The 20,095-nt window shown below is 45.9% G+C and overlaps 1 protein-coding gene across 14 annotated transcripts in view; it reads left to right on the top strand.

Annotated features, from left to right (window-relative positions):
• Positions 1 to 20,095, top strand: part of EPB41L4B (erythrocyte membrane protein band 4.1 like 4B) — a 130,518-nt gene that overhangs the window by 44,453 nt on the left and 65,970 nt on the right. For all 14 annotated transcript variants that reach the window (XM_045043937.1, XM_045043934.1, XM_045043938.1 and 11 more), the window contains exons 3-12: positions 5,842 to 5,884; positions 6,731 to 6,809; positions 9,002 to 9,046; positions 10,872 to 10,924; positions 15,566 to 15,686; positions 16,726 to 16,813; positions 16,981 to 17,069; positions 17,361 to 17,430; positions 17,528 to 17,697; positions 19,478 to 19,587. In XM_045043937.1, the coding sequence (XP_044899872.1) occupies positions 5,842 to 5,884; positions 6,731 to 6,809; positions 9,002 to 9,046; positions 10,872 to 10,924; positions 15,566 to 15,686; positions 16,726 to 16,813; positions 16,981 to 17,069; positions 17,361 to 17,430; positions 17,528 to 17,697; positions 19,478 to 19,587 (868 nt within the window). The remainder of the gene's footprint in view (positions 1 to 5,841; positions 5,885 to 6,730; positions 6,810 to 9,001; positions 9,047 to 10,871; positions 10,925 to 15,565; positions 15,687 to 16,725; positions 16,814 to 16,980; positions 17,070 to 17,360; positions 17,431 to 17,527; positions 17,698 to 19,477; positions 19,588 to 20,095) is intronic.

The following is a 20,095-nucleotide window of genomic DNA, read 5'->3' as shown; positions in this document are numbered from 1 at the left end:
TGGGTAATAAGAGGCCCAGGGCTGTGAGGTGAGGTTGACACGGATATGGTGGCTGCCGAGAGGATCATTGGGTGCTAATGGGGCTGTTGCGGCTTCACTCTGGCGTCACATGTGCCTCCTGTGGGGACGCCACTGAGCTTTCCTACCATTTCAGATGTACCTGGAGGGAAGTACTCTCAGGAAACACTAATAGTGGGGTATGTTACTATAAGAGACAGGAAACCCTTCCATTTCAATGGTTCCACAGCCACTCGGTGGATTCTTCAGTGTGTCAAGGGGACAGCTCAGTGCACAGATGAGGAAACAGTCTCAGGGGTCTTGCTTATGGCCACACACCAGGTGATTGGCAGAGCTGGCACTCAAGCTCTGATCTTCTGCCTCCTCCTATTTTAGTACGAGAAAGTGTGGAACAGCTCAAGAAATGCCACAGGTCTCCCCGCAGCCTGTCTCTGAAAGCTGGCAGGGGGAGGGTTTTCCTGCCCATATGCATATTGATGCTGAATGGAAAGCTATTGATAAAGGGGTCTCTGCAGTTGATTTAGATTAATTCCCAAGGAAACCTCAAGTAGCTGGTGTAAGTGAGGTTATAGGGCTCCATCCTGGATGAGAAGGGGAGATCCCTCCTTAGGCGGAGGAGGCACTTCAAGCTGGTGTGTGGTGTGGACCCAGAACCATGGATGCTGCCACAGCCTGATTTCTGATCCTGCCTCTGCCTCACCTACACCGTGATCCCGGACACCTTGCCCTGTGCACAGTCACCTTCATCGGCTCTGAGGCCTGAGCGAGTGATGGACATGACACAGTCCAACGTGTGTTTCTTCCAACACCACCGAGCAATTAATTCTGACGCTCTCTACCTGCAGATAGCCTCAGATCCCACAGGCTGAGGGCTCAGTCCTCCAACACTGTTTCCCATCCCACAATTCAGATGCCAATCACATGTCCAGATTGTAACCTGTGCTTTTGCAGTGTCGATGGGAGGTCCCCATGACCCCTCTTGGTTCAGTTAATTTTCTAGGACAGATGGCAGAACTCAGAAGCATTTTACTGACTAGATCACCAGTCTGTTATAAAAGAGGTAACTCAGGAACAGCCAGACAGAAGAGATGAATAGAGCAAGTATAGGGTGAGGCGGGCTGTGCAAAGCTTCCGCGCCTTCCCTGGGCATCTGTCCCTCTCCAGGTCTCTCTGTGTGCACCAGCCTGGAAGCTCTCCAAATTGAGTTTTCATGGAGGCTTTATTACAAGGGCACGATTGATTAAATATTGGCCATTGGTGATTGATTCAACCTCCAGACCCCTGCCCCTTCCCCAGAGGTCAGCGCGGTGAGACTGTAAGTCTCAACCGTCCAGTCACGTGGGTGGTTCCCCTGACAACCAGCCCCCATCCTTAGGTGCTCTTCAAAAGTCACTTCATTGGGGTGCCTGGGTGGCTCAGTGGGTTGAGCATCCGGCTTCTGCGCAGGTCATGATCTGAGTTCGTGAGTTCGGGTCCCATGTCGGGCTCTGTGCTGACAGCTCAGAGCCTGGAGCCTGCATTAGATTCTGTGTCTCCCTCTTGCTCTGCCTCTCCCTCTCTCTCTCTCTCTCTCTCTCTCTCTCTCTCTCTCTCAAAAATAAATAATGTTAAAAAAATTTAAAAAATAAGTCACCTCATTGACATAAACTCTGGTACGGTAGGAAGGAGTTTGTTATGAATGTCAGAACACCTTTCTTGCTCTTATGGCTTAGAAAATTCCAAGGGTTTTAGGAGCTCTGTGCCAGAAACTAAGACCAAATATATATTTCTTATTATAAATCATAGCACACACAGTAAGCTCCAAAAGTGTCCTTTCCCTTCTTTCTCTTCTCATCCTTTGGATATGATTATCTCTTCAAATTCCTTCCAGCTCTAATTTAAATGCAAACTAGACACTCTTTGTAAGCTGAGAAATCTACAGGTACTAGGATGCCAGCTATGAGTTCTGACCACTCAGACTCGATGGTGAGGGCTCAGGGGTCATTGAGGCAGGTTTTAGGCCCTTTTCAACCCCTGAGCTTCTCTTGGCCATTGTGGTTCAAGTGCTTCTGTATAGATTTTAGACAACTCAGTGCTACAACCAGCCTTTTACATGTCAGAGTTCCAGAACTGATATACTGTCAGAACAGATGGGCTTTGCCAAATCATCTCCCATCTTGATTTATGGAAAGGGTTTTGCCAGATGGACTTGGATGAGAAATTCAGATCAGAAACCACCTTTCTAACACCTGTTAGAATGTTTGAGTTAAATATCATGCCCTCTGAACTTAGAAATGCACCTGCCTGTCTCCAGTGACTGGTTTAATGGTACGTTAAGAGGTCTGGAGCCATTTGCCTTGGCCTTTGCCGACAGGCGGTGTGGCTATATTTGGTCAGGATGCAGGTGAACATCTAAGACAGGTCTCGCGGATGCTGAATTTAGGCCTCCAAGCCAAGTGTAGGATATGATTTACTAAATGCCATTTGGGGCCATAGTGCCCGGGTTATTCATCACGAGGTAGTCTTGTGGGATAAAATAGGAGTCATCAGAGTCTGGTCCCCTCCTGCAGCTAGGAAAGAAAGTCAGGTCATTTTGAACTGCCTGGATACCAGATAGGTTTTATCATGTCTTGTTTTAGGATTCTGGCTGGGTTTCTTATCACCTCCGATGCAGGCAAGCAACCTGATCTGAACCTTGTAGGGGCAAGGAGCTTTTAAAAGGAAACTGTTTCTGATTACTTACCCAGATGCGTGAGCCCCAGACTTTTCACAAGCGTCCATCCTGGCAGGGCCCCGTGGCTGTGCAGGAAGGACGGGGGCCAGCCTGCATGGATAAGGGAGCTCCTTCAGCAGCATGGCCAGAGGGAAAAGCAGTCTGCTGTCCAGCAGGAACACTAGCCGTGAACTGTCGGTTAACACCAACCATAGACCACTGGCCAGTAAACCTTGGCCAGTAAATTGCTTGAGATTTTACAAAGCCCTGACGGTGATTTTCAGAAGGGGTCATGGGTGTGTCACGATCCCCGAGATCAGTAGGGACATATTGCTGGGTAAGGGGAAAACTTCGGCACTGAATATTTCATGGGCACGCTGGGAGCCTTTAACAAACACTAATGCTCTGAGATTCTCTTTAATGGCTCTTGGGTGGGACCTGCGTCGTGACCGCAGTGCGCAACCAGGGTTGAGAACCACCGCCAAGGAAACAACACAGTCGGACTCAGATCAAGATCATAGTTTGACAGCGGAGGGAGGGAAACAGTGGGCTTGACGTGTTCTATTCCAGATACAAGGGGGCATGAGGGAAGGAAGTGGGACAAGCCCCTTTAAGCTGTGAGCCTCTGAGGCTAATGAGATTAGAAGGCTGGTTGCAGAGAACTTTCTTTGCAGGGTAATAGTGAGGGGAAGAAAGAGTTTAGTCATAGCCATTAGTGTGATACTTACTGGCAGGAAAGTAAATATACTTTTATCACGTCTGTATCTGTAATCCTCCCAGGGGCTGAGGTCCGAGGTTTTCTGCTTGATTGAGGGCAGCAGTGATACGGAATTCTGCTAGGGCAAACTGATCATCCCAAACTGCCTGATGGGCAAGCAATGAATTAATTAATGGAAGTGACCACATGACCCACCCCCATGAAAATAATATTGTCATTAAAAGTAAAAAATTATGCAGAAAAGTGAAAAAAGTAAACGGCATTTACAGCCCCACATCCAAAAAATAATGTCTATAAATCCTTCTGGACGTACCATAATAGAAAATAATAATTTTATATAAACAGGATCCTGGTTTGTTTGGCTTCTTTTTCTTCAAATGTTGAGCTGTGGGTCTCTTGCCACATCAGTAAATAGGCCTCCATCAGTTTTAAAGGCTGAATAGTATTTCATCATGTGGATGAGCCATTTTTTTAATCCTTCTTTGTTGATGGACATTTAGGTCATTTCCAATTCAAAGCTGTAAACAGTGAGATAAAGCACCTTGTACGAGTGCCTTTGAGATCTGCATCCTGCTGTGCTGATCTTCCTTTCTTAGGTGGTTGCTTAGCCGGAGGGTGGAAATGACAAAAGCCCACGTTCTCCCACTGCACTGCTCACAGCTTATTGTGTTATAATTTACCTGTTATTTGCTTTTGTGTTTCCTTATTCCCCTCCTCCTACACAGTCATAATGGGCTCTTTGGTGAGGGGTAGAGTGCACTGTACTAATTTAGCCCCACCCTTTCTCATTATTAGAATGTGCAGAGTTGAAGTTGCTTCTGAAAGTATATTGGCAGTCAGCAGAAGGGCCCCTGATTCTGAGCAGCTAATGAGAAACCCACTCTGGCTGTGTCATTCCAAATGTTACCATAATGGTGACGTTTCAGTGTGTATTGGGTTGACGTGAAGTGGTGGGAAAAATTCCTCTTTGCCTTCTTTTAAAAAAATTATGTTGAGGAACACCTAGGTGGCTCAGGCGGTTAAGCATCCGACTTCGGCCCAGGTCATGATCTCCTAGTTCGTGGGTTCAAGCCCCGCATTGGGCTCGCTGCTGTCAGCACAGAGCCTGCTTTGGATCCTCTGAGCTCCTCTCTCTCTTTGCCCCTCCCCCCACCCTCAAAAATAAATAAACATTAGGGATGCCTAGGTGGCTTAGTCTGTTATGCATCCGACCTCGGTTCAGGTCATGATCTCACAGTTTGTTGGTTCAAGCCCCGTGTTGGGTTCTGTGCGGACAGCTCAGAGCCTGGAGACTGCTTCAGATTCTATGTCTCCCTATCTGCCCCTCCCCCACTCACGTTTTCTCTCTCTCTCTCTCTCTCTCTCTCTCTCTCTCTCTCTCTCTCTGTCTCTCTCTTCCTCTCTCTCTCTCAAAAATTAAAAAAACATTAAAAGAAAAAAAAATTATATCGAGGGGCCCCTGGGTAGTTAGTTGGTTATGAGTCTGACCCTTGTTCTCAGCTCAAATCTTGATCTCCAGGGCATGAGTTCAAGCCCTGTGTTGGGCTCTGAGCTAGGCGTGACACATACTTAAAAAAAAATTACATCAAGCATGTATTTATTTCTTAAGAATCTAATATGGGACTGCTGGGTTCCATGCTTGGAGCCTGGCATGGGAAACAGAAGTGATTGAAGTGCACCATCCCTGCCCTCCAAGGGCAGAGGCCAGAAGCATAATGGTCCTAAATGCTGTTTTCCATGGAAGTCAAGCTGCTGAGTCTCGTCAGAACTGTAGTATCAACAACAGAGACATTATAGAGAAACTTGCGTATGAGAGAAATGGTTTTGCAATTTCCTGGGGGCAGTAGATAGGACCCAAGTGTTTTTCTGATGAAAATGAGAGGAAGTTGGAATGTCCTCATTGACCAGAGCACAGTTATCTCTGGCAAATCCCTGCCTGCCTTCCCATCTTCCTTGGGGGTCGTGAATTTTGGCTTTACAATTTTAGCATTGAAAACGACAAAGCTACAAGACCCATGCGTGATCAGAGATTCCTGGCAGTGTGGCTTGTGGTCTTTACTATACTGATGGTGACTTGGGATAGTTGCCGAAGTTTGAGCGTGATTTGAGAAATTCAGCTCTTCAGACTAGAAGAGCCTTCAAAGATCAGTTAGTTACAGCTCTTTGAAAAAGAGACACCTCTTTGAAAAGCTAACTTTCCCAAGAAAAAAATGTACTTAATGTGCATAAGCACAGATTTTTTTTTTTTAAATACCATCCCAGCAGTTTGCAGATCCCCAACCTCAGAACCCTGATCTGGTCCAATGCCTGGTTTTATGGGGAGAATTACTAAGGTTTATAGAGGAGGGTAAATGTGGCCTCTATATGGTCTTGCTGATGAACTATTCCTAAAGAAACTTTTTCTTTCTTTCAGCACTGGCTGGACCATTCCAAACCCATAAAAAAGCAGATGAAAAGTAAGTAAGCAGAACTTAGCCTACTCACTTATTTCTTTTATCAGAGAGTAAAACTCCTTTGCCAGTGTTTTGAGGTATTATGTTTTCATCAGAACTTGGGAGCGTTTTAAAATAGATTCAGTTTTAAGTGAATGATTTTTCATTTCTTAAGGCTGGCCAAATGTTAGAGTTTAAAATTTGGATAAGAGTTTTCGGTAGATATTAAAAAACAGACTATGCTCTCATTTGAAATCAGGCACCCCTGCCAATGAGAACTGATTAATATGCTCTTCACAAGCATGACTTTACGCCTATTATATTCATTTTCTAATGAGTTGTAAAAGTAGACTCAGAGAATGGGAAAGCAGGAGTTTTTGACAGTCTGGTCCAGCTCTCTGGTTTTACGGGTGCAGTAACCGCATTTCTTCAGTGTTATTTATGCATGGGCAATTTTTAAAAAGTGTAATACTTTAAAGTGTTCTTACTGCATTTTTGGATTACGGAACCCTTGCTGTTTATATGTCACTTTCCTTTAGCCCACTTAGTATTTTGTAAAAAGTTAGTATCTGTTTGGAATATCTTGGCAATTGGGTGAAAGTAAAATGTCAGCTCTTAGTAATTCATCTACATGGTTAGGGTTTTATTCCAGAATAAGTTACTAGCTAAGCCGTCTTTGTCAATGCAAAAGTACATTTTAGTCTTCCAAATGAAAGGATTGAAAAGAACTCTCTAGCTGTGTATGTCCCTTTGTGCCCTCCCGGTAGCAGTGAATGTATTACTAGATGTAACATGTGTTTCCTTTTGTCCATTCTGTGATCTTCAAAACTGGGGAAAAACATCTTCAATGTTCCATCTCCCTATGTTCAGTTGGACCTGCTTATGCTTTGCACTTTCGAGTTAAATATTATTCTTCGGAACCGAACAACCTTCGTGAAGAGTTTACAAGGTAGGACCAGATGCAGAACACAACCCCCTCTCCACTGTAGTACTTACCTTATAACTTATGGGTCCTCTAAATTTGGGGTCTGCCTGCTCTTCTCTCTGCTGACTTTATATGCTGAGCAAGAGCTATTCGTATTTCCCTTGTGCTTATCCCTGTATTCTGTTGAAAATCTACCCTTGGCTTAGTTTGACCTTTTTCCCAGTGAATCAAAATTAAAAGATTTATTTTCCGATCACATTTCTGTTTTGTGGGGCTGTGGGATAAACTGGTTACTCGTTCCAAGGCACTTTATTTTTGTCTCAGGTACAAAAAGGGAAGGCAGGTATTAGAAGAGCATTTCTCAGTCCCAAAACGCCATCTTATTTTTTTAAGGGGCTGCGCACTGTTCCCTTGATTGCTACAATATCAAAGTTGTTGGAATCCCTTCATGTCATCTTTCAGCCCCACTGAATTTCTTTTAAGGTGTGCCCACGAGTGTCTGCCCCTCCAACTTCAGAAACAGTGTTGAAGCAAAAGAGGCTTTAAAAACATTTTAAGTATGGCATTTCTCTCCAGCCTCTCCTCTGTCAGCAAGATCCTCTACCCAAGCTTCGGCTGCTTTGAATGTCCCCAGAACCCCCATGTCATTTGTGTGACTGGCAGTAGTGACGACATGTCAGCCCCTGGTGGTGGCCACTCACCTGGAGATGACCACCTGACTAACACTTTAAAGACTGCTTATCACCATTCCCTGCCCTGGACAGGCCTACTGGGCTTCCACGGTTAGGTTTTCCTATAGGAATTGCAAGTTCTGGCTGTATTCTGCACGGTATTCAGCACCGTGTGTTCTCTCCTTGATGCGAGTACTCAGTTCAGTGGTGGTTAAGCAGCTGTCAGAAGCAGGAACAGTCTAGAATATACTAGAACCTTCAGCTCCCCGATCCTTTGATCTCTGGGTCACTCACATTCTCCTGTATCCCTTCCAACAGAGAGTGACTATCTGCATTGTTTTCAAAGTTCAAGTAGATTGTTATAGAGTTCCTCTTCAGAGTCCTTTATGAAACGTGCTCCTTCTAGTCATCATCCAAGCTATTGATTCTTAACCAGGGTTGTGCGAATCAGAAACACCTAGGAAGCTTTTGAGCAAATCACATTCCTGGGGACCACTCTTGCATGTAAGACTGATTCCATAGGTATGGAGCAGAGCGTGGGTAGCTTTGGCTTTTACAAAGCACTATAAGTGGCTCTGTTGCCCACGTCCTCCTGGTAAAAAAGAAAAAAAAAACAGTTAAGCAAAAACACTTATTTTTTTTTTTTTTTACTTAGGTGAACTCCACTTGTGTTATTTGCTGCCTCCTCTCCCCATTTCTCATTACCCCATAACCCGCTGCAGCCCAGTTCCAGGATTTTTGTTTTGCATGTGTGTGTGTGTGCTCGTGTGTGTGTGCACGCATGAGTGCATGTACACTTTTTTTTTTTTAAAAGACAGAGTCTGGGGGCGCCTGGGTGGCTTGGTCGGTTAAGCGTCCGATTTCGGCTCAGGTCATGATCTCACGGTCCGTGAGTTCAAGCCCCGCGTCGGGCTCTGTGCTGACAGCTCAGAGCCTGGAGCCTGTTTCAGATTCTGTGTCTCCCTCTCTCTCTGCCCCTCCCCTGTTCATGCTCTGTCTCTCTGTGTCTCAAAAATAAATAAACGTTTAAAAAAAATTAAAAAAAAAAAAAAAAGACAGAGTCTGCAGTTAACCTGCATCAGAAAAAAGCCTCAAGCAGTTGCTAACTACGGTCAGCTGTAAACTTTCTGATACCAGCAGCTTCACTCTTCCCGGAATCTGCTGGTGGGACTGGCTGAGGGCCAAGTCCAGTGGCTCCTCCCTGTCTGTATGATTGGACACGTTGCATGCCTGCGTTTGAGCTCTCTTCTCAAGCTCCAAGGGTGCTGCCGAGGCCATCATTGGACTGTAGAGTGTGTTTCATGTTCCATCCCCCAAGTATCTTGCGAACCCTGTACATGCACTTACCTGCCTAGCTAGGTTCTGGGATGTCTTCCTGAAGACTCAGGAGGAGATGCTTCCACCAACGTCCTCATTTGATTCGGACTCCTTGTTACAATGCAGAATTCTGGGCTGTGCGCGGGGCGGGATTTGTGATGGGAAGTTGGGGATTGGAAGCGGTTGGAAAAGAGTACGCCTCTGTTGACTTTTCTGTATGTTTGTCAGGTACCTGTTTGTTTTACAACTCAGGCATGACATTCTTTCAGGAAAGTAAGTATGTTTTTGTTCTAACTCTTAACCCGGGATAGATCATAGTGTATTTCTAAATCACTGTTGTTGTTGTTGTTGTTTTAACTCTTTTACCCTTGTTCCCTTTTCAAAATTCAAAAAAAGTACACCAGGCATTGTAAAGTGAGTCTAATCCTTGTATCGCTGTCATCATCATCTTATTTTAAATGATTACTATATGGCTTGAAGCATTTCCAAGAGCATTTAATATCTTAAGTGATGTGCATTTGGGAATACTTCTCCCTGATCACATCACTGCCCCATTCATAATGGCTTTTGTCGTATTTGCAAGCAAGATACGTTATTAGTATGTATACACTTACAAGTATTTGGAGAGTCAGAAGTCTCATTCATCACCATCTGCATTTAAGCAACGTAAAGAGGTTACGTTTTGATTCTGATAGGAGGTTTAGACATCTCATCTCATTTCCTTTTCCCCCTCTTAAAAATGGTTTTTCAATACCAGGCCTCTGGCGACAGTGATTGTTGAGCCCAAGCAGCATTGGCATTGACGTGGTTGGTCTCGCATGCAGTATTTATTTTAAAGATAACAAAATTTCAGTGGTCATAGCCATCACAGTTGTGTCATTTCTCAGCATACGTATCGACTATTTTCTATTACGTGAAAAATGAAGACTCTGCCGAGTCTAAAAAGCTATACCTGACGTTGATGAGAACACATTTTGATTTTGAATACAACCTGAAAGAAATTTGAAAAGTGATTTCCGAATTTGCAAACTCTGAATCGCACGTAGGCTTTCAAAACCTTAGTGGAATCTATATGACAGCACAAGTAGATTGTACAGTGTATACATTTGCCTTATTCAGCCATGCAATACAAATCTCAGTGTGTGTATTATGAGTGTGTGTGTATTTTTATCTTTCTCTCTTTCTCTCTGCATACTGTGCTCCTCGTACTAAAGGCCTCTTAATTCCAGTAATTGTCTTCAGTTTGGAAAAATATTAATGGCGACGTCTTACATTTATACAGTACTTTGCAGTTTACACGCGCTTCGGCCAGATTGACGGTACTTCCAGGCATAATGGCGTTCTGGTCCCAGCACTGCCTGCTCCCAGCTGGGTGACCTTGAGCAAGACACTTGGTCACTGAGTTCCTCGTCTCTGAAATGGGGGTTGGGGGAGCACTTACCTTAGCAGTTCATAAAGTCCATGCATTGACCAAATTTGATAGTATATTTGAAAAGGCTTTAAAAACTATGAAGTGCTGTACCAATGTATGTCATTATTATTTTTCTAACTGAATTTGTAATATCAAGTATGAATGAGATCAGTGATTGGGGGCGTGGTAATACGCCTCTGTGGCTACGCCTCAGTTATACTTATTAGAACGCTTGAGTGTATCCAGCTGTCCTGGCAGTATTAGATATTGTGTCTGTCTGTTTATTTTTAACATTATGACCTGGTTTCAAGAAAGAGTTCAGACAGCTTGAAAAGGCGCATGTACTCTATCAAGTAAGTTTCAAAATCCTAAGGCAGAGGGAAGGCTTTTCATTCTATTTCCCAAACTTCCCCATTCTTGCCAAATTCAGTAAAATTGCCCACAGAGTTGATAGAAACTATACTTAGATTGTATCGTTTTGCTCTATGGTGAGAATTGACTTTGGGAAATAGGGAGTGGAAATCAGCTTGTTTGCATTCTTTAATGTGGACAGCAGAAATAGAAACCACCGAGAAAAATCATTATCTAAATAGCACTACCTTTTGAAAAATGACTCTAATGATATTTTGTATGCTTATGAGTATTAAAAGTTCATATATGGAATTCATTTCCTCTCTTTTTTTCAAGACTGAAATGCCCATATGAAACGGCTGTGGAATTAGCTGCTCTCTGTCTACAAGGTACATTATTCTTTAGTGGTAATTAGCATTTTAATGTTATGCTCTCGTTTTAGCAATTGATTATCCTGTGTACCAGGCACAGTACCCTACTTTGGGGGCATAAATAAATACAGTATGGCCTCCGTCCCCAAGTAGCTTCGGGTCCCATGAGGATGTGGCAAAACCACATCCAGGGTACAGTGCACTTCCCTCAGGAAGACTTGCAGGAGGCTTGGAAGACTAAGGCCCTTCGGGGGAGGAGTGGATGAAAACAAATGAAGGAATCAAGACAAAAGGTAGAGAAGTGCAGAGGGGTACTGGTAGTCAAATGGTGTTGGAGGGTGGAAGTTCAAGAACCTGGATAAGTGGACAACCTTGAACCCTATTTAAAGAGCATGACCATGCTGTCAGCAGTAGGACTTTGAAGGCTCTCAAGAGGGAGGCAGACCTGGTCAGGTGTGCATTTAGAAAGGCCCCACTGGGTGTGATGGGGAGGTAGGACTGGACCAGGACCGGGGCTGCAGTAAGAAGGTGTTACAGTAATAAAAGGAAACTCTCTAGGGCAGGGGGTACACACACACACACACACACACACATACACACACCCCAAAAGAACAACATTAGTGGTACAAGAGAAGGACCTGGTCATTACACATCGGTGTTGAGAGAGGACTCAGGCAAGAGTCATAGATAGCTCCCAAGAGTGAGTGACAGGAGCCACAAATGGTTAGAAGAATTGGCTGCAGTGGAGGAGATCATCTACGTAGGACCTCTTGGCTGAGAGGTGCCAGTGGGACCTCTGGTAGCTTCTTGAGCATGCAGATCTGGCTCCGTCAGAGAGGTCAGGCCACGAGCATTGACAAGGAGTCATCTGCTTATAGGTAGGAGTTAGATGGTAGGAGGTTTGCCTACATGATTGTCAGTGTTGACTGTTCCATATTATGCACTGGTGGATTTGAGTTTAAAATGCACAAGAAACACTTGCTGAAGTCTTCAGCATTAATTAAGAAGACACTAACGTGTAGCTGCACATAAGGAATGTTATCAGTACATCACATAGGCATATGTTGTGGATTCATTTTACCAGTGTGTTCATCAGTTTCTCTGGGATAATGAATTATGATGTATTCATTCATAATTACTAATTAATTTTGAGCACCATAAGATTTTGCTTCCAACTTTTGTATTTCCCAATTTTTGAAAGTTGATCTAAGTCTTCAAATTCTGAAATCAGCACAGATTTATTATAGAGTATCAGGAGAGCAGCACAATAGTCAAGACAAGTAGAAGGAAGGAATGAGCCCATCATCCTGCCATCCGCAATCAGGGTTTCTATGAGTTGGATGCAGTTTTTAAAATGTAATTCTGATCAGTCATGTACAATTTTTAATATGATTTTCTACTTCGTATTTTTAGTTCTTGTATTTTGTCATGAAGATGGTTTTTAATGACAGCAAGACACTTCTGTTCCTTAGTCACTTTTTAATTCTTATTCTTAATGGGGGCTTGCATATAGTAGGTGCTCAGTAAGTATAGAATGAATCCATTAGAGTTGGAGAGGCCCTTCAAAGACTTTGGTTGAAGGGGGAGCCTGCCCATGAGGTCTGAAACCATAGGTGGTAGAGGTGACAGTCTTGTCATCTCTAAATATCTGTGCCAAATACAATGCTAAGTGCTTCACATCTACATTTTCCTGATTCAACAGTCCTTGTGGTAAGTGCTATAGGGATCTGTAACGGCTTGGGGAACATGGAAGTCTGCTCTCCATTTTGGCCAGGTACAGATCTCACCAGCTGGCCAAGCAGCATCTGCTCTAGAGTTTCTGAGGCTCCAAGAGGTTATACCCTTTGGCTTGGTGGCCCAGCAGTAGACATCAGGTTGTGGTTAAATGGGATGAAGTCACATCCCTGTCAGACCTGGGGCCATCGATCACTGGTCCTAAACGACTAGAGCATAAGGCACATATATCACCATCCTTCCCCACTCCCATCCCCTGCCCCACTTCCCACCGTGTGATGAAGGCATCACCACACTCACAAAGTCCAGCTCTGGTAGAACCATTTGCCTTGCTCCAGGGCCAAGGCAGATGTGAATGAGATCAGCTCTCTGTGAGCCTTTCTTGGGGAAATTACCCCTTTGAGTTGGAACTACAACATCGTGTAATTTAAGATGCAGTCATTATCTCAAGTACAAATGAAAAGTCTGAAGTGGGGAACAAGTGGGGAAGTTCTTGTTACATTGTCCCTCCGTGGCCCCTTCTCCCCACATCCCATCGGAAAGTGCCACAGCCTACTTTCTAGTTGAATCACAGTGGAGCCAGCTTGCGTCAGAACATCGAGATCACTGGAGCATCTCAGGTTTCAGTAAAATGGAGGGTGTGTTTCCTCCCTTGCTTGAGCCTTGAAGACATGTTCTTGCTGTGATCGTCCTTAAATTAATGGTGCCCCTCCAGAGTTGCGGCCCCGAGTGAAGGCGGTGCCCCTTTGGGGACTAGTTTTATGATAGATTTGAAGGTGAATCCAGGCAAAAAGAATGAGAGTGAGGAGAACGGGACACGATCTTCTTTCGTCCTTGCAGCAGCTCTCATTTTGCCGATGGGGCATCAGAGACGGAGAGTGGTTAAGTGGCTTGGCCAGGTCGCACAGAGAGTGTACAGCAGAGTGGGGATTCCGGCCCTCCTGTGTCTGAGCTGTGACCACCACTCTCTGCACCCTCCACAGCCAGAACTCAGGCAGAGAAGTGTCGTTCTGCCTCTTGGAAGGCAGGCGTGCTATCTCAGAATCTATGTACAGGCATCGCTTGGGCCTGTTGTAATCCAGGAACAGTGAGGAGGATACTGGCCCCCTTTCCCGGTCTCGGGGAAACCTTATCACTGTCTGGCTTCTCCTTCCTGTGCTTGATGATGTCAGTGGTCTCGCCAGACACACTGCTCACCCCAGGGATTTGTTGCCTCACTTTGGCCCACGGGTGCAGCAGAAGGGTGGTTCATGTGAAGGAGATCTCTCCCCAGACTGCCCCTCTAGCCTCGCCAGGTCTCTGGTTTCAGGGTGAGCTCTTGGTTATTGGTCAGTGGCGGCCTTGGGAGCCCAGCCCTTTTACCTTCTCTGGGTGAATATTTCTAGAGCAGAATCTTCATCTGTGACTTTGCCCAAGGTACTAAGTAGCTGCACGCCCTGACCCAGGCCACCCTGGTGGTCTTCAGGGGGCCGTCCACTTGAGAGTTGCAAATGGAGGGCTTGGGTCAGGTGAGGAAGCACTCAGCAGGTCCCCACCCTGTGTCAGGCATCGCCTCTTACAGCCCTCCCACCACCCCGCTGAGTTGGGTAGTTGCTTTGTCTGTATGGACAGAAAAGTTTCATCCGCTTCTGCAAGCTACTTGGAGTCCCTCCTGGAAGCTGGGCTCTGGGATTAGAAAAGGCTGCTGGGTACTTAGTGAGTTGCTATTAGCAACACACGCTGGCCAATCAGTTGTAGGATTTCTTGTGTTAAGCAGTGTTTCTCAAAGTGTGTTCCTGGGTCAGCTATAGCAGCAGCATCTGGGAGCTTGTTAGAAATGCAGATTCTCAGGCCTTATTCCAGACCTGTGCGATCAGAATCTTGGAGGGTGGGGTGCCACAGTGTGTGTTTTAGCGAGCCTTACATTTCCAACGTAAGTTGGAAAACCAGTGTTGTAGATCCGTGCTTTTCAAAGCAGCCTGTGTGCCAGTCAGCTGGGCATCTGGTGAGAAGGCAGGGTTTGCTTCAGGAGGTCTGCAGTGGAGCCTCAACGTCTGCGTTACGAGCAGGCTCCCAGATGGTGCCGATGCTGGACCAGGCTTTGTGTGGCAGGGTATTAGAGAAACCTCTGGAGGGTTCCTTTCCGTTCTGGGGTCTGTTCCCTGGAGCTGCAGGGGTGGGGGTCCCGGGTGGGGAGAGTGGATTTTCTCATCTGTGCCTTGGAGGCGCGGGGCCCCCTATGTCCTGGGCCCTTCATTCTGTGGGGTCCTCGGCCAGAGAGCAACTAGCGTGTGGGACACTTGGGGCCTTTTTGCGGAGACTGCTCACGTGGCTGCTCCTCTCTGCACAGCCGTCTTCGTCTTCCTCCCTGTTCTGGCTGAGTTGCCGCAGCTGCTCCTGCAGCCTTGTCCCCCCCTCCCCCACCCCCTCCTTCCTTCCCTCCCTCCCTCCCCCCTCCCTCCTTCCCTCTCCCTCCTGGCATATTTTCCCCTAGATTCTACATGCACTGAATTCTTGATTGGTCCTCTCTAGCACTGCAGACTCGGAGTGCTGCTCCGACCCACCCGTAGCGAGAGCCCTGTTAGATGTTTCTGGGCAGGTCCTCCTTCCCTGCAATTGCCTTTTATTGCAGATCTGGGCTCGACCACTTCGTGGGGGAAATATAATCTGGGCCTTCTTGGGTATGGGGGAATAGTGGAGAGAAAGACGGTAATAACTAAGATAATGGTGTTTTGCCCGATAGGGAGGGCATTGGGATGATTCTTGGGGGTTCTGAACGTACATGTGGGGGCACCAGGTGGGAGTTGAGCCCTCCTGAAAGCAGGGTGTTCTGCATGTGGGGGTACCTGTGCTCTGTAATCGTGCCAACTGCCTTTGGACCTGGTTGCAGCAATAACTGAAAGCATTCAATGTCTCCTGTTTTCCTCCCTTTTATGAAACTCGCAGCGGAGCTGGGGGAGTGTGAGCTTCCAGAACACACGCCAGAGCTTGTGTCTGAGTTTCGGTTCATTCCAAATCAGACAGAAGCGATGGAATTTGATATCTTCCAGAGATGGAAAGAGTGCAGGTACCTTGATGCTACCGTCTAGCGTTCTGATATATTTATTTTGTGATGTGTCAGCGTCTCTCGGACTCAGATGTGCCGGTAGAATCGCTCTGTCGAAGACCGTAAAACTGTAGCTCCAACTCTTCACTTCTCGCCTGTGCCTCAGTCCTGGTTTTCCAAAGGCCCACACGACGTCTGTCTTTCCCAAGATGTACAGTAAGGACCAAAGCCTAGTCCCGTTTCCCTCTGAATGGCAGAGCCTGGTCCTGATTTGCTCATTACTGTCAAGGACACCACTGCTCTCCTGGCCTCCTGGAGAGAGTGAGGAGGCTCCGCCTTGGTACATTCCCTGTGCCTGAATCTTCTAGAGTGGACCCTTTGGAAATATGCCCTGTTGTCCCTTACAGGGACACTCGTATTTGAGACCATGTGTTGTAGAGGTTCTGTTTCCGGACATGTGGTCACCAGAGCTAAATCGAGCCTTGTCCGTTATATGCTGGCTCTTCTGCCTCGATTACCAGTGCTGCCTTTCCTCCCTCCCAGCCCACCTTCCCAAACTTTGCCCGATCCAAGTCCGTCTTGGACGCAGAAACTTAGCGTGGTTTCCTCTTGTCTCTTGGCCCTTCTGAGGGACATAATGACTTTTTTGAAACTGGAAAGTGATGTTAGCCCAGTCTTGTGCCACATCCAAACAGTAGAGGAATATGTGGGTGTAGAGTCACAGGGCCCACACCCTGTGCACACACACCCACTGTCCTCGCTGTGGGCCATCGTTGTTGGCAGTCAGTGGTGCGTCTTTCCAGCTTTCCTGCTTTGCATATACAGCACATACCCGCGTCCATGCACAAAAATGGTTTCTGTAAGTGTCCACGTTGTAAGCACTGCTGTCCTCTTTCTATTCAGTGAACAGTCTGTCCATGGAGGTCTTTTCCTGTTCACATAAATTGGTGTCCCTCATTCTTTTAATTGCTACAGAGGATCCCTGAATGTGGCTGTGCCCTTCAGAATTCTGTGGGTGTACGAGCTGCAGTTTACATGTATCTCCATTGGTTTTTCTAAGGGGAAAGAGCCCTGCCCAGGCGGAACTGTCCTATCTGAATAAAGCGAAGTGGCTGGAAATGTATGGGGTAGACATGCACGTTGTCAGGGTAAGAACCGTGTGCGTTTAAGTAACGGGGTTTCTTGGGTTTCGCTGTGACTGAGCCATGCGTAAACTATGTGCAAACAAAGTAACGTGGTGAGGAAACTGTTTTGCATTCTGCTCTGTGACGACCTGTTAGAACCCTCTACCGATTGTCACTTCGTTTATTTGTAGGGAAGAGATGGCTGTGAATATTCTCTTGGACTGACCCCGACAGGCATATTAATCTTTGAAGGAGCTAACAAAATAGGCTTATTCTTTTGGTAATTTAGTTTTGTCTAATATTAAAAATGTCTTTTCCTATTTTGTGGTGGAATTCTATGTGATGGATGATTATTGAGGGATATTTGCATCCCCGAGATTTGCTTTAAAAACACACCATGCTCCCATACTTGCGGGTGTTTGGCGGTAGCACTGACTTCTGGATAATCACGCTTGAATGAATGAATGATTTCTGTAGCAAATCTAAGCTTAAAAAGTAGAAAGGAAAACTGCTGTTTGTGTAGATAGTTTTCCTGCGGATTGTACTTTTAAAATGTTTTCTCTCTGACCAGGCCAAAAATTACCAAGATGGATTTTAAAAAGAGCAAATTGACATTGGTGGTAGTGGAGGATGATGATCAGGTAAGCCTCGCTCCTGGCTGTCCTCCTTGCTGCAAATAATCCTTCACTGATGTTCCTGGCCCCCACTGAGACGCGAACCTTGTGCTTCACCTCAAAGGGACGGGAGCAAGAGCACACGTTTGTCTTCCGGCTGGACAGTGCCAGGACCTGTAAGCACCTCTGGAAATGTGCGGTCGAGCATCACGCCTTCTTCCGCCTGCGGACGCCGGGAAATAGCAAATCGAACAGATCAGACTTCATCCGGCTGGGGTCTCGCTTCAGATTCAGGTGGGCACTGGTTTTTACAACGTGGATGCCATGTTTTGAAGGAGGGCAGCAGTGATGCTTTTTGTGAATGGATCTGTGTGTCCGGAGGCTTGAGTCGGGTGTCCTGTTCCTGCTTCTTTCGTAAGATCTGACCTTTGGTTGAGTCCCCGGAGCTGTTTTAGCCTCCGTGCCCTCATTGATAAAATGGGGCTAATAACAAAATTGTTAATAGCTGACATGTAGCTGGACCTTTGCCATCTCAAACAGTAGATAGTGTGGCCATTGAGATTAATTAATATTAAGTAAATTTTAAAATGTGGTTCCTCTGTCTCACTCACCACACATCAAGTGCTCAGTGCACGTGAGGTGGGTGGCTGCCGTAGTGGGTGGGGCAGACGTAGAACACAAGCTGTGCTAGAGCTTTTCATGAACCCATGTATAATCCTCCCTGCAGACTTAATGAGCTAGGTCCTCTGACTATCTCCACCGTACAGATGAGGAAGCCAGGGCTGAGGGGTTACACAGTCTGCCCAGCGTCACAGTAAGTGGCAGAGCTGCGAGTCAACCCCAGACGGTCTGGGGCTTCTGTTCCAACCCCTCCTCTCTTGCCTTTCGTGTGCCGGCATCAAGAAATGTGTCGATGATTAAGAATGAGAGCAGATGTCCCCCCATGTGTGTGCAGGGGATCCCGGATAGGCTCGGTAGATATTGGAATCTGAAGAGACCTTGAAAACATGGAGAATTTAATTGTTCACATATTTTTACTTAACAATTGTAAGGCCATGTCTTTCAAGATACGTGAAACCTCCTTGGGGTTTTATTAAAAACGGGGATTTATGACCTCATCTGAGACCCTTGTAATCAGAATCAATGGGTGCACCCATGTGCATTCATGAATAAGGCCTGGGAATGTGCATTTTAAGTGCCCTCCCAGGGTTGATTTCTGAGGCCTGTTTACAGATCTGAGAATCACTGTTATAAGCTCTAAAATTTCACATGGTTTCATAACCTCTGCCCACACATGGCATGTCCTTGAATGCCCTTTCATATGCCAAAAGATGTGCTCTTTTCAGATTTATCTACCGTGCAAGGAAATGGCTGTTGGGGTGGTTGCCAAGGCAGACTTTTCCATCCTTGGAGGAAACTCCCCCAGGATTTGGTCCAGACCAGGCACCCTCCAGAAGAAGGAAGGGGAGTTTGGAGACAAGGTTGCCCCTTGGAGGCACTTAGAGCAGTGGCAAGTGTCCCCTTCCGTGTGATAAATCATCAACCGAGAGTAGGGCCGGAACGAAGCAGTGATCAATCAGATAAAAACAGCATACTTCCCGGAAGCTACGTTGCTTGAAACCCAGAAAGCCTTGGTGAAAGAAGTAATGATTCCCCTGGCATAGTAAGGAAAGCCAGGGTTTAGTTAAGTGGTCACCGATAACAGCATTTTAAAAGACTTAAATGTCTACGTAATGTGTGTTATGAAAGGTTATTTGATTTGTGAATCATTGTGCTCTCAGTCAGATGTGGCAAGTACTTGGACCTGCCTGGTTTGTGCAGCCAAGTGACTGGTACCTACATTGCGGACTTTGTCTCTTGGTGGAAATATCTGCCCCTGTCATACAGCTTGGATTTGGCAGAGGTGATTTTATTGCTAAATGGAAGGCTAAATTTAGTGTGTGTGTTTACCAAACGAGTTCACGGTAAGTTGAAATTTACATTGGAGCTTTTGAAACAGAAGTGTGCTTCCAAATATGTATAATGTGCTGATATTCTGACACTGGTAACATGCAATAAAATATTTACTTTCCAGTGGGCGGACAGAGTATCAAGCCACACATGGGGCCAGGTTACGGAGAACCAGCACCTTTGAGCGGAAGCCTAGTAAACGCTATCCATCCCGGAGACATTCGACGTTCAAAGGTGGTGTGCTTTTCATTCTGCTTGGCATTTTATGTTATGATGTAGTTGGTTAAGCCCCAAGGAACTTAGCTTGGTAAAGCAGTTCTTAAAGGAACATTCTACTCTTCTACTCTTGTCATTCTGAAGCTTTTGACAAAACCCCAGTGGGAGGGATTCTCTTAATGGGAACCAGGCCACCTTTGCCGTCCACTGTCTTTAGTTTTGACCATTGGACCTGTTCATCTTCTCCCTCTTTTTCATCCTTCTTTTCTTGTGCCTCTTCACTTCCGTTGTTCCTGGGACCTCAGGAATATCATAGGTTACCGTGTTTTTTTGCCCAGATGAATGATGCTGTGTCTTAGAGGGTGAAACAGTCCTTCTCTCCTCTATCTTACAGTTTCAAATGGGACACCAGTCTCATGCTAACTAGAATTCTGGCCACTAAGAGCAGATCCAGAAATTTTAAGTCCTGGACTCCGTACCTGCAGTTAGTCCATGCACGTCCTGCCCTTGAATTTAGCCTGGACTT

The sequence above is a fragment of the Felis catus genome, chromosome D4 (assembly GCF_018350175.1).
Source record: "Felis catus isolate Fca126 chromosome D4, F.catus_Fca126_mat1.0, whole genome shotgun sequence".
Classification (NCBI taxonomy): Eukaryota; Metazoa; Chordata; class Mammalia; order Carnivora; family Felidae; genus Felis; species Felis catus.
The sequence above is the reverse complement of the archived record's forward strand: the minus strand, read 5'-3'. Positions and strand labels throughout refer to the sequence as shown.